The sequence below is a fragment of the Notolepis coatsorum genome (assembly GCF_963971535.1).
Source record: "Notolepis coatsorum genome assembly, chromosome: 15".
NCBI classification, from domain to species: domain Eukaryota; kingdom Metazoa; phylum Chordata; class Actinopteri; order Aulopiformes; family Paralepididae; genus Notolepis; species Notolepis coatsorum.
In genome coordinates, this window is record NC_140179.1 from 26194148 (window position 1) to 26209766 (window position 15619).

Consider the following 15619-nt stretch of genomic DNA (forward strand, 5'->3'; position numbering starts at 1 on the left):
GCTCTCTCTCTCCCTCTCTCTTTATTTTCCTCTCTATTGCTCCCTCTATCTCTCTCCTAGTCTCTCTCTCTATTTTGTCTTTCTCTGCCCCCCCCCCTCTCTCTCTCTCTCTCTCTCTCTCTCTCTCTCTCTCTCTCTCTCTCTCTCTCTCTCTCTCTCTCCTTTGAATGAAAAACTGCCTGTCGTGTCAGAGTTAATTCATCTAGATCGTTGGCCTGATAGCACAGGTTTTAAATAGGATAGACTCTGACCCAACATGCCCCTCCAAAACTGTTTCCCTGTTTTCCACGAAATAACCATTTTCAATGTGTTTGAAGGGCCTATTACCACACTGCACTCAGATTATCATCATGACAGGGTTACAGTTTATTATTTATGAGGAGGTTATGTTTTGGGTTAATTGGAAACGGTATTCATCGTCTTTTGTTCTGATAGAATGTGTCATTCCTTTGTTTGAAAGACATGCTAATTATATACCGTTATGCATAGGACTCTGTGTGAGGCAGAAATGAAGTTTTTTTGTTTTAGATTAAAGCAATAAAGTTATGCCATGTGGTGGTCATACGGTTTGGCCCGGCAACCTTCAGAATCACACAGTGAAAGATGTTGGTCCCCAGATGCCACCCAGCAGGTTTCGTGAGAATCGGGTGGCCAACCAAGAAGCAATGAGGGGGGGAGGGTGAGTATAGGGGTTATATGCAGGTGTATTCACTTCAGACAAATATGTATATACTGTATGTAGTAAATATAAGGTATATTTATAAAATATAAACATGGGTATATACAGCACTGTTGTACATGTGCCATCATCAAACCGATGGGTGTTGCATTTGTTATGACGCCTCAGTAAACCAGTATCTATAACAGTGGCGGCTGCTGACCAAATTCTTTGGTGAAGCACAAATTATTATATTATATTATATGTTAAATTATATTTTTAAAACATCCCCCAATGTGTGTGTCAGTCACACATTGTGGTTATGAAGACCGCAGACAGACACTACAGTTAAAGACAACAGACACTAGTAATAAATACCTTGGAGTAACTCTTGACACACACACCTCACTTACAAACATCACATCAACAGCTTAGTCAAGAAGGCAAATCAAAAACTATTTGTTTACAGCCAGATCAGACCATTTCTCACCCTCACTACATACAACTGTACAAGCAAAACTTAGGTTAGAACCCTAACCCTAACCCCTAATGGCATGAAATAAACCACTAGGGGGGTTTTTGCCTGTCAAATGGGTAACTTTCTGTTAGAGAATTTCAAAATACAATATTTACATCAAATTATGTAAATATATGAAAGATAAGCAAACAGACCAAATTTCATGACATAATCATCAACACAGCCACCGTTGTACACACACACACACACACACACACACACACACACACACACACACACACACACACACACACACACACACACACACACACTCACAAAAGGCTAAATACACTAAATCATTGCTAAGAAGGCAGAAGGGTTAAGAAACGTGTTTATCGGATCCAAATGATGTCTCGATTTAATCCGGTACTGAAACACGAACGTCTAGTACCCGTCCTCTCTCTCTCTCTCTCCCTCATTTGGATGGGTTGAAAATACCCTGAAGTCTGGTCTATTCTGAGCCCCCTGACGCGGTCCCTGCTGACGTTTGGATGTGTTTCTCCCAGACAGCCTCTGCTCTTGTGTGAACCTCCCGAGGATGGGCCCACTGATCTGAGAGCTGCCCTGCGATCCGACAGCGTTCTGCGATTGGCTCGCTGCTCTTCAGAGGTCGCTGCCATGGCGAAGAGCCCTGAGGTGAAGCTGGCCGTCTTCGGCAGAGCAGGGGTGGGCAAATCAGGTGGGTGCCGCCTCTCTGTGTGTGTGTGTGTGTGTGTGTGTGTGTGTGTGTGTGTGTGTGTGTGTGTGTGTGTGTGTGTGTTAGTTTGTGTGTGTGTGCTTTTGTGTTAGTTTGTGTGTGTGCACAAAGTTTAGTTTGTGTGTGTTTGTGTGTGTGTGCTTTTGTGTTGGTTTGTGTGTGTGCACAAAGTTTAGTTTGTGTGTGTTTGTGTGTGTGTGCTTTTGTGTGAGCGTGTGTTAGTTTGTGTGTGCGCGTGTTTGTGAATGTGTGCTTTTCTGTGAGTGTGTGTTAGTTTGTGTGTTTGTGTGCTTTTGTGTGAGTGTGTGTTAGTTTGTGTGTGTACACATATTCTTTGTGTCGGTGAGTGTGTATGTGCGAATGTATGTGTATGCATGTATTTGTGTGTGTGTGTGTGTGTGTGCATGTTTGTCTGTGTTCCTCTGATCCTTCATCCTTCTCTCTCGGTTGTGTTGCCACCGTGTCATTTCTCAGTGAATGCCGTTGCTGGCCAACTCGGTTGGTTCTCTGTTTTGTCAAATATTTCATTCTGTCCACCATTCTGCGGTCAAAAAGCTGGCCAATATCTTTTCTTAGTGAACACATTTTGGTCCCATATCAATGGCTTGTGGGGAATTACATAGACTTGATTGGACAGATTTGAAATGCCTACACACTCTTGCAGCCAAATAATTTTTGAGTCACAACCCTTCGGTTCGTTCTCCCCTAGGCCCTCGCAAAGCACCCGTATGGCGCCGCATATGTTATCCTCAGTAGCTAACAAGGTAACATGGAACATGTGTTTCTGGCCGAGCGCAAATCAAGACAGATTGCTCTCTCTATGGCAATCAGCTGTGTTGGAAAAACATGCCTCGAAATCTCTTCCATGTTTGAGAAGTCCATTACAGTGCCTGCGGAGTTCAACTCGAGGCACTCTAATTGGAAACCGTATGAAGACGTCAAAATGCACGTCAGAGCTTCGATCGGACCCAAAAACATATCATATCCCGACCATACATGGACCCGTGTGGGTTCTGTCCGAGCCTGAACCAAGCCTGAACCACGGTAGCGGATTTGGGCCAAAGCCTGATTATGAATCTGAATTTCCAAGTCTGGGGGAATACAGTGGGTCAGAGAATCTTAAGCTCTACTACACATACAATGGACCAGATTCATGTAATAGAGTTTCCATGTCAGTCTTGTGGGGTACTTTCATATCAAATGGAAGTTTAACCAGATAATATTTAGCTAGCTGTGTAAACACTTGAATGCTCACTGCGAGAAGTAGGTGATAAAACATCACAGTATGAACGTTGCAGCATGAAGTCCTGACTCCTGACCAGTCTCTCACTTGTTTCCAATAATGTCTCAGTTTTAGAGAATTATTACACTGTTTTGATTTGATCTTTATTTATCTCGAACATTTCAACCATAAAACAAACACACACATTTGTAATAAAAAGAAATTAATAAAAAGAAAACGAAATAAAATACAAATAAAATTAAATATATCTTCCTAGACATGGAAGCAATAATCAGCATAGCTCAAGACAATGGTTTTGTTCGAGAAGGGACAGAATGAAGCAAAGCTTATCTGGTCCTGCCCCTTCCTTACGATATCATATTAATATATATTATTATCTATCAATATAAAAAAGAATATACCTATCCACTACAGCAAAAGATAAATAAATAATTACAAAAATACTAGTTCACTTTATTTTCAAGCTCCTCTAACTTATACTTGTCCAAGAATTCCTGTTTATATCTGCATGTTTTTATTGTTACATCAAGGCCATTCCAAATGGATACTGAACTGGGAAATTGTGTCTCATATCTCACAGTAGCCGATGTCTCAATGACACTTTCAATGTATTTGAAGTGTTTATTAGGCCTGTACTAGAGGGAAAAAATTTGAATGGCATGGTATCAAACAAAATGGTGCCTGTACATGAATACACGTGTCCAGGACATGAGGCCCCCGTGTCTCAGTATGCTGTGGGCAAGGGATTTCTGACAGTGCCCCAAAATGTATGGACAATCCAGTTTTGTGTGAGCCGTAGGGCCCGGGGCCGTACATACCCTACATGTTTGTGAGTGACGGGCACAAGAAACGTCAAGCTAGGAAGATGGAAAGTATGCAGATGATTGATGAGCCGACTGTAACCTAGGGAGAGTGGGGTAAGATGAGCCAATATTTACATAAAATGACCTCTTGGTGAGGAAGAATTAGACGGAAGTATATTTCAGGACTACAAAGAGAAATGAAAAGAATGCATCTGCTCAAAAGGGATATTAGATTATATTCAAATTCATTGTCATTATACAGCACAAGTACAGTACAACGAAAAGAAGTTTGACATCCAACCAGAGTGCAAATGTAACAGTAAAGTGCAATAGTAATATACAATATACAGGTGATTAAACTGGGTATGAAATCAATTAGTATTACTGAGTGTAGTGCTAATCAGATGTATGTACAGAGTTGTAGTATAATATGTACAGGGATACAGGTGTAACTTTAGACAGTATGGTAGTAGTCATACTTGCCAGCAGCGTAACTAGTAAGAGTAGGAAATGTACAGATATAGATATAGTATCTACAGATATGTAAAAGGATTATGTGCAGCTATGTAGCTATAGACAGGTGTGGATATATATATATATGCGGTGATAATATATATATATATATATGGTATGTGCTATCATACAGAGCTATGGGTTATATGCAGGTGTATAAGTAAGTATATAGAGTGGTTATATGCAGGTATATTCAGACAAATATGGATATATATATATGGGGTAAATATACAAATATAAATGTAAATATGCAGTATTTACAGCACTGTTGTACATGATATCATACAGAGTATGATATGAAAATATGATTTCTAGACATAATGAAAGATGATCTATTCCTCTTATCGAATACAATTGACCTATCTCAAACCCTGCCCCCTTTTTCGATCCTCCAATCAAAACTTCAGTCAGAGGGAAGCGACAATTGTGATTGGAGAATCAAGAACAGAGGGTGAGGTTTGAGATGTCAGTTAAACGGCACACGCTAATTTATTTTCAAAACAGTCTTTTATTGACTCAGAACTGATAAACTGATATATTTAATTTAATAAATAAGTAAACTTTTAATAATGTGTTAAAATGCCATTTGTAAGACCATGGAATTAGTTAGCCAACTGTTTAATTTGGCCAGCAAGCTTCCTCTGTGCCTATTTTAAAGATATTTTTTTGTCCCTCTGTATCCTGGGTTGAATCATTGGCTCAGCTTCAGCCCGGGGCTTTTGGCTCATTTTACCACACAGACACCATTTCATTTTTAATTTAATATATATATTTTTTTTTTATAAAATAAAACAATACAGTAGGCTAATTTAGAGCTAACATTTAGGTAATTAGCCTAGTTCACATGTTCTTACACCTTGGTAGTTCATTCATATTTATGCTATATCTTTTCAAACCTTGCTACGTTTGCTTCGACGCAATGGTCAGTATATCTGTTATGTAAAATAAAACCACTTTTTGGAGCAACAATATGCTTGCCTTTCGCACAAGCGTCTCTCCATCAAGGCCTAAGTTAAATCAAGGGTTCTTCCTAAATGTGTGGATACAAGGGGGTGGGTCAACTTACTCCACTCTCCCGATGTACCAGGATAGGCTCAGGGCACTTTCCATGGACCAGGAGTGATATATCACCCCCCCCCCCCCCCCCCCCCCCCAGTGTTTACTCTCTCTAAAAAAGACGCAAATTTTATTACTGCAATTATGAACCAATGAGAACACGCGAACGAAACACACTGCGCACAACAACAACAACAACCACTTCTGATGCATTCGTGCTGAAATATTTAGTTTTTTATATCCCCCCCTATTTATGACTATGTCTCACTCTTGTTTTTATTATTTTAGGCCTGTGTATTATTTAGGACTGTGTTGACTGTTAGCACCTAGGGCTGCATTTTAAATTCCGTTGTACCTGTGACAATGACAATAAAGATCATTCATTCATTCATTCAAATAGAAGCACATGGATGGAAAAGGTGATGGTGAGTTCTTTCCGATAGCGGTCGTTTATCAGACCTCGGCGTAGCTCAAACAGGGAGGTTTAGACCGTTCACTTGCATCTTTTGATTCTTCCATCCAACGTATCAGTCAAAAATCAGTCCCCGGCTGCCGCTACATCAGTGGGAAAATAAATCACAGCAGAAAAAGGAGAACAGCCAGCGTGTAGATCACAGCCATAATGAGTACAGTCAGAGCATTTATTGATCTTACATATCACATTAGTTTCAACATGGTAGACATAGTTGCTACTGAAAATATTAGTTTTAACTCAAACATTTAATAAAAAAAATTAATATTCCTTCCTTTCAAGTGATGTTAAACCAGCACACATTTGTTTTTAGTGTTTTTTTTCCAACCACAGTTCAAGTTTATGATCAAAATAGAAAAATAACAGAGATCTACACAGCTGTGGGGACAGCTGTGTGAGTGACTGCGTTCTGGAACTCTTGATGGGAGCAGCCGTTGCTCCTCTGAGACCCAAGTCATGTTTATTTTTATGGACACTTGAATCTCAAACTCCGCCCTCTCTTATTGGTCCTCCTCCAATCGCAGCTGTTGCTTTCCATGGACAAACAGAGATAAGATAAGGTCTTTAAGGTCGGGTATCAAGAACCAAAAAGTCAAGAGTACCGAGTGGTACTGATTTCAGATACTACCTGGACAGATATGACCCGGACAGATACCACCAGGACAGATATGACCACGACAGATACAACCAGGACAGATACCACCAGGACAGATATGACCACGACAGATACAACCAGGACAGATACAACCAGGACAGATATGACCACAACAGATACAACCAGGACAGATACAACCAGGACAGATATGACCACGACAGATACAACCAGGACAGATACAACCAGGACAGATATGACCACAACAGATACAACCAGGACAGATATGACCACGACAGATACAACCAGGACAGATACCACCAGGACAGATACCACCAGGACAGATACCACCAGGACAGATATGACCACGACAGATACAACCAGGACAGATACAACCAGGACAGATACCACCAGGACAGATATGACCACGACAGATACAACCAGGACAGATACAACCAGGACAGATATGACCACGACAGATACAACCAGGACAGATATGACCACGACAGATACAACCAGGACAGATATGACCACGACAGATACAACCAGGACAGATACCACCAGGACAGATACCACCAGGACAGATACCACCAGGACAGATATGACCACGACAGATACAACCAGGACAGATACAACCAGGTCAGATACCACCAGGACAGATACCACCAGGACAGATATGACCACGACAGATACAACCAGGACAGATAGAACCAGGACAGATACCACCAGGACAGATATGACCACGACAGATACAACCAGGACAGATACAACCAGGACAGATACCACCAGGACAGATATGACCACGACAGATACAACCAGGACAGATACCACCAGGACAGATACGACCCTGAGTCCTTGACGACAGATACTACCCAGACATACTGTATACCAGGGGTGTAAAGTACTTGAGTAATTGTACTTTGTTACAATACTTAAGTACTGTTTTGGTGGATTTGTACTTTACTCAAGTATTATTAGGTTTGTATACTTTGTACTTTTACTCCATTACATTTCAGAGAAAAAAAACATACTTTTTACTCCTTACATTTAAAATGCAGACCTACAAAGTACAAATCTCACAGGTCCAACCATTTTAATTAGTATATTTAAATTTTTTATCTGGCTGAACTAACGTTAACGTTATTAATCCTGCGACCGCAGGTAAACAGCCAATCAAATCCCCATCAATGGAAAATTAACCCGCCCATACCCATGCTGATTGGTCCTTGTGCAACACTAGAAAGCGGGGATCTTTGATTAAACACCTGCTATCAGAAGAATAGACAGTCAGATCCGCATTATGCTGTGGTTAATATTGTGATATTATTCAGGGTACTCCAGTATTCTGTCTTTAATATTGTGATATTATTCAGGATAATCCAGTATGCTGTGGTTAATATTGTGATATTATTTAGGATACGCACAATTGGAGGGGGGCTCCCCACCCTCCAGAACATTTACAACAAGCGGTGCAGGGGCAAGGCTAAGAGAATCATTAAGAACTCCAGTCACCCGAACAACTGCCTCTTTGAACTGCTGCGGTCAGGCAAGCGATACCGGAGTCTCAAGGCGAGCACAGAAAGACTCAGAAGAAGCTTCTATCCCCAGGCCATCAGGCTGCTCAACGAACAATGAACACTACACAACAACCATCAAACGCACATAGCACACACATCCACACGCACACACTCACTTTAAACAAACACACTGTAGCACCCACTCCCCACACTTTATAGCACACACTCACTTTAAACAAACACACTGTAGCACCCACTCCCCACACTTTATATTTATTGATAAAGGATTGCACTACAACTCGTACACCTTACTGTAAAGTACACTGCATAGTATTGTATATTATATGGTAACTCAGTTACGTCTATTCTGCATCGAACATTGTACATATGTCTATACTGAACACTGTGACCTCATTTTCTACTTCTAATTTACATGCTATACTATGTTATTGATACTTATCTTGTCTAGCACAGTCTCTGGAGCGTAACAGTAAGAAGCATTTTGTATAAAAGTATTCTGTACTTCTGTATGACAACTATTAAAGAAACTTGAAACTTGATACACCATTCTGTTTTTAATATTGTGATATTATTCATGCTGTGATGTGAATGCCGTCCATGTTAGTTTACCTTCAATGGAGAAGTGCATTAAATAATTTTAATGCAAAAAAAGTGTCCTCTGTTTTTTCATTTCAGCATTCTCTATCGCAGAACACATTCCATTGTGGGCAGAGTGTATGCTTAGTTTCATTCCAGCCTTGCCTAAACACCAGCTGATGATTTCACTAATTGGCTCACCTCTTCAACTAACTCACCTGGTGCAATGTATAGTTAAAATGAAAACTTGGCCCACGATGGAATGAGTTTGAGACCCCTGGTCTATCCCTTTAAAAAAAATTTACTTTTACTTTTTAGTACTTAAGTACATTTAAAAGTAGGACTTTTTTACTTTTACTCAAGTGTGTTTTTAGCCAGATACTTTGACTTTTACTTGAGTCAGATTTTGAGACGGTACCCATACTTTCACTTAAGTATAATTTCTGGGTACTTTTTACACCCCTGCTGTATACTACCTGGACAGATACTACCAGGACATACTGTATACTACCCAGACAAAATCATGTGTGCCATGAGCATGATTTGAGCACCTAAATCATGAGGCTCCACCAACAGTGAATACCACGTGAATACCAGTGAATACAGTGAATACCACGATCACAACACCAGAGGGAGCTCCACAAATCATGTTAAACCCAGATTCGGCTCAAATAAGGGACTAAACACGTTTCGCAATTATGCCACATCAATGTGGAACGCCCTACCCAAAGCTGTAAAGGAATGTGGATCACTACCCACTTTCAAAACCTCTCTCAAGGGACACCTACGGGAGACTGCAATTCAACACTGGCCCCTGTAAATATCCTAACCCAACCCCCTCCAATGTACAGTCATTTACCTAGTATGGTTTTGTCAATAGTCCAATGTACAATTTTGTTTGTTTGTACAGTGTCCCCCCCCCCCCCCCCCCCCCTCAATGTACAGTTTTGCTTGTTTATACAGTGTGCCCCCCCCCCCCCCCCCCAACCACCTCCAATGTAAATTACCCAGTATGGTTGTCAATATCCCAACGTACCCAACCCCCCCCCACCCAACCTCCTCCAATGTACAGTTTCTACGTCAAATGTATATACTCCCTTTTCTTGACTCCTTCTGTATCACAAACAGTACTGTATTTGCAAATCTGGTATGTCATAAATGTATAGATGTAGCAGTACTGACTATCTGTATGTCATGTATGTCATATATGTCCTGATGAATTGAAAATGGGGGACCCTGATGTAAACAAGACGAAAGTCTTTCTCTGGTCTGCATCCCCTTAACAATTGTGTGTATTGAGCTGTACTGTATTGTACCCATTCTGCAATCTGTTAATAAAGTTTTCAATCAATCAATCAATCAAAACAGTCAGGGAAAAGAATACAGTAAATAGCACATGTCCTCTGAATCAAACAACAGTGCTGTTTGTACCCACGGGTTCCATGGCTACACTTCACGTGAAAGAACAATAATGGACAATAATGAAACCAAACGTAAATGTAAAATACAAATAAAATGTACGTATACTGTAGGCAGTGTGGGTGCAGCCGTACGTTCCATCTGAGACGTTGCTTTTCACACCTAACACACACACCTAACACACACACACGCACGCACACACACACACACACACACACACACACATACACACACACACACACACACACACACACACACACACACACACACACACACACACACACACACACACACACACACACACACACACACACACACACAGATTACTCATCGTTGTGACATCTGTAGTTTAGATGCCCTCAACTATGAATGACACTCTTCTAAACATAGCCTTTTAGCAGAACACGCAGATGCTAATGAAGTTCTCTCTCTCTCTCTCTCTCTCTCTCTCTCTCTCTCTCTCTCTCTCTCTCTCTGTGTGCTCAAAATGCATCTGGATCTACTTGTGTAATAATGTAATAATGACAACAGTGAGTCATAATATTGCAGGCTTGTTGCTTGTATATACTGTACGGCATTGAGGGAAATGGATACCGTAAATCATCTAGGATGTTCTATTGAGTCTAGATGCCCCCCGCCCCCTCCCCCTCCCCCCAACAGTACCATTATGTTGCTATAGTAGTGAATATGGAGACACCATGATGGTGTGACTTGCAGTACAGTATTGTGTAAAGTACAACCTATAGTATAGTACAACCTATAGTACAGTACAACCATAGTTCCCACTTCAGTACAAACAAAGCATCTGAAGTAGGGATGTCCGATATTATCGGCCGATATTGGCATTAAAATGTAATATCGGAAATGATCGCTATCGGTAAAAAAACGTTTTTTATTTTTTTTATTTTTTTTTTACATTTATTTAACCTTTATTTACCCAGGCAAGCAAGTAAGAACAAATTCTTATTTAATTTATTGTGAAAAGTATGCATAATGTTTTGGGGGGGGGGGGGAAACCCCGCATATATCGGTATCGGTTGATATTGGTATCGGAAATTAAGAGTTGGACAATATCGGTATATCGGATATCGGTAAAAAAGCCAATATCGAACATCCCTAATCTGAAGCAGTATATTCAACAATATCCTTATATTATGGAGGTCGAGGATCTGCCTGACTTGACCTGTAACATGGAATGTTTCAACTTGACCTGGAACTGTGTGTGTGTGTGTGTGTGTGTGTGGGTTATATTATTGGGGTTTATTTTAGTTGAAGTGCAGGAGGGTTGCAGTGTATTAGCGATGAGCGCACGTGCGCACACACACACACACACACACACACACACACACACACACACACACACACACACACACACACACACACACACACACAGACACAGACACAGACACAGACACACAGAACCAGGAGTGATTTTCTTGGCCTGGAACAACACAGTGGAAAGTCGTTTACCATCATAATAATCAGCGTAATAATCGTCCAGGGGGAGGACGAGTCACAGGGGGGGGTGTCTTGGCCCCCGACGGAGAGGCCCTTCATGGGGACCCAGGGGCTGGTTGTGATTGTTTGACCCCCTCTCTCACACAGAGCGCTCTGTGGCTAATAAAGAGCAGAGGCTATTGACTCGACGGTGGGCCGTTCCAACTCTTTTCAGCTCTCTGGTTTATTGATTCACCGGAGGGAACCCGGGAGCCTGGAAATGGTATAAATTTGTCCCAACTTAACTAGCTCGTTTCCACACAAACCCACACAACCCCCCCAACGCACCCCTTTGTCCCACATATACACACACGCACGCACGCACGCACACACACACACACACAATGATGTGAGAGGTGTGGTTTTCGGGGAAATGGTGTAATTTTATTTGGGGGGGGGGGTGTCCGCAGGTGGAAATGAGATTTATGGACTGCGAAACGCCTGCCCCATAAAAGGTCCTGTCTGATAGCTCTTCAAACATCCCCTACAACACCCTCCCTCCCTCCCCCCTCCCTGACGGCATAAAGGATAACAATACTAAAAAGGAGCCTGCCCTGCCGCTACTCTCCACCCTCAGAAATAGTGGTGTTTATGGTCCCCTCGGCACCCTGCGGGAAGAGCGGGAATCAGCGCAGTGCAAGTGTCTGGCTCCAAAACAACATAAACACGCAGGGCGAGACAGATAGAGCCTCCAGGAAACAAAGTCTCTCTCTCTCTCTCTCTCTGGCCAGACAATGGACAGAGACAGACAATGGTGATATTATGGGTGTACATGTAAGAGCCAATTTACATGGTAAAGTGCCATATTATGCAAGTCGCCTATTCTCAGTCCTTGCCCCACAATGGTGGAATGAACTACCCACCCCAGTTAGGACAGCCGAAACCCGTCCAATCTTTCGCCGTCGACTAAAGACGCACTTCTTCAAACCATTATCTGAAATAAAAAAATAGTTTTTTTTTAGATCTTAATCCCTAACTAAACTTACTGTCATGCACTTGTCCTAATAAACTAACCTACACTGTAGCACTCAACACTTTAATGAACATTGTTACTCAGCTGATAGAGTTGTACCCTTGATGACTTGTCATACAGAACTTGTACATGTAAGTCGTTTTGGATAAACGTGTCAGCTAAATTTAAATGTAAATGTATATGCTATATTTTATGTATTTGTTTGGATTTATGTATTTTTGTATACATTGGTACATTCTATGCATTGTGCCTGCCAAGTCGGGTGCCTGCCAAGCAGTTCCCTTTGCTCAACAGTATGTGGCTTACCTGGCTACTTAAAGGTACTTTTGTTACCGGCAAGAGCCAACGGTTTTGACCGTCTGCGTTGTCATCGTTTCATGGACCTCGTTTTGTTTGCAGTTTGTAATGTTTTGTTCATTTGAAGGTAGTATCTGTTAAAGTTATGTGATGTATACGATTGCATGTAACTGTCTAACTGTTTCCACAAGAGGGCGCTATAGGCGGAGCTATTGACGCTGGCGCCAGGTAAGAGGGTATTTAAGGGATCGTTCCCTCCCTCTCTGTCTCTTCCCATCTACCTCTCACAGAGAGAAGGTCTCATGTACTAATGCTCAATGTGATAATAAACCACGCCGATTAAAGGCTGAAGTGAAGTGAGAGGACCTTGTCGTCATGACCAAGTTATTGTCGCTCCATATGTGACTGTCAACAGTATCGTATCGTTTACTTTATATGCAAATTGTGCATATTGGTAAGGCCTAAAATAAATAATGGTTTGTTTCCGGTTGCCGACCAACCCTGCCGATTTAGGTGCGACCCAATATATTTTATGAGTTTTTTTTCCTTTAGTATTATTGATATTAAACATGCTGGGAGAGTACATGCATCCATGTTGTTGTGAACATTTTAATTAAATAAAGAAATTCCCTATCCATAGTCGCCGTGGGAAAGAATAAAATAAAAAATTAAATAAATACGAGCCTATACGAGCCACAGACGCGTCAACTAAGTTCTAGCCGCTTTCAGCCTCCTCAGGGCTTGTAGGTTTATTGTTTTTTAGTCAAGTTAATTCAGGCCTTTATAGTACATATTAGACCAACACACACACACACACACACACACACACACACACACACACACACACACACACACACACACACACACACACACACACACACACACACACACACACACACACACACACACACACACACACACACACACACACACACACACACACACACACATTCTGGACACATACAGTATTGTGGAATTTCTTTCAGCGCTTGTGCACATACTGTGACTCAGGAGATAGAGTGGTCGTCTGGTAATCGAAAGGTTGCCGGTTCGATTCCCACTCCTCCCGGGCAGCGTGCCGAAGTGTCCTTAAGCAAGACACTTAACCCCTAATTGCTCCCGATCAGCAGGTTGGCACCTTGCATGGTCGCCTCCGGCATCGGTGTGTGAATGTGTGAGTGAGTGGGTGAATGTGAGGAACAAACAATTGTAAAGCGCTTAGGATAAAAGCTGCTATATAAATGCAGTCCATTTACTGTACAATTGGGTCTCTGATGGGCCTACTAGCACACAAACTGAAATAAGACAAGCCGCTGGTTGCCTAGGTCGGAAAACATGTGATTCAACAAGCTATTCAGATTTGCCTCTCCCTCCTAAGTGGAGGCTCAGCAGATAATGGGCGGTCCATGACTGTGAAAAACGCACGTGCGCAACATGTAGCTTTTGGGGACCGAGCCTTCAGTGTGGAGGCCCCCCACCCTCTGGAACTCTCTCCTGGCTGACTCGTCGGGCTGTCTTAAATACGAAGCTTCGTTCGATGGGCATGGGATTCAAATATGGAAATAAAATTTGAATATATATAAAAAAAAAAATTATTTCTTTTTTTGTGTGTGTGCAAAATCAACTCTGCCTCTCTTTGTTAACTACAACAAGCAATGCTGTTTGTTATTTAAGATGAGGTCGGACTCGGCACTGACAGATTTGTGTTCATTGTGCTGCTTTTATAAAGCCTCAAATGACGACTTACAATATTTCATGAAAGCAAAGTGTTTAGTTTGTCTAAGATTTAAAAAGGTTTAAACTTTACAGCACTGACAAAGTTGAACAAAGTGCTGTACAAGTCCCACAACATAAAAAAATCAAATATATATATATATATATTATCTATAATTATTATTATATTCTTTTTATCTCGAAGCTTCGATTTAAAATCGAATCTCGGGCCCCGAAGCTTCGAATTCCAAAAAAATTATTCGAAGGTCAGCCCTAAGATCTGTCACATCCTTGGACTCCTGAAAACCCACCTCTAGTCATCTCCCTGTCCTTGTAGTTTAGGGGACCTCTGAGACCTATATTAACTTGTTGAAAAGGACTACATTATGTGACCCATGAGTAGCGCATAGAATCTGAAACACAATGTGGATCCAGATCATCCCCAAATGCCCCACACAGTGATTTAAAAGTCCCATCAGTATCATGCCTTGTTATACTAAAAGGTTCATGCACTTACTGGAGGTGTTATGGCAGTGGTTTAAAAAGGAAGGGGTGTGTTACTCATGAACACTGCGCCAAAACGTTGTCCTTCATAATACGGAAGAGGTGTGCAAAGTTTTGTGTCATCCTGCCACATGGTGGCGTTGTTCACAAAAGTCACACATGTAATTTGCCACACTGATAAACATCGATGGGCTAATTTACTCACAACAGAAATCACACCAATTGGCGAGATGGTGGCGCTATAAGGTCTAAATGTACAACTTGTGCAACAAGACGTGGTAGGTCAGCTTGACATGGCACTTCATAAACACGCTAACCTCGGTCTACAACTTTGCTCCATAACTGCATAAAGATAACGCCTACAGTATTCAAGTTCCTGTAGCCAGATAATATATAATACAATATAATATAATATAATATAATATAATGGTAATATAATAATGTGGTTTTGTTAAATCTTCTCAGATGTAAAATGGGCACACAGAAAAAACAACATGAAAGAATGTATCCTTATTGAAGTGAGAGCCAGCTCTTGCTACCACAAGCCTGCA

The 15619-nt window shown here is 41.4% G+C and overlaps 1 protein-coding gene across 2 annotated transcripts in view; it reads left to right on the forward strand.

Moving 5' to 3' along the window:
* rerg (RAS-like, estrogen-regulated, growth inhibitor) overlaps positions 1–15619 on the forward strand; it is a 72040-nt gene that overhangs the window by 13947 nt on the left and 42474 nt on the right. Inside the window, exon 2 of one of the 2 annotated variants that reach the window (XM_084331155.1) lies at positions 1682–1854. In XM_084331155.1, coding sequence (XP_084187281.1) covers positions 1794–1854 — 61 coding nt within the window. In that variant the 5' untranslated portion in view covers positions 1682–1793. The remainder of the gene's footprint in view (positions 1–1681; positions 1855–15619) is intronic. The other variant, XM_084331156.1, reaches the window with a different exon arrangement.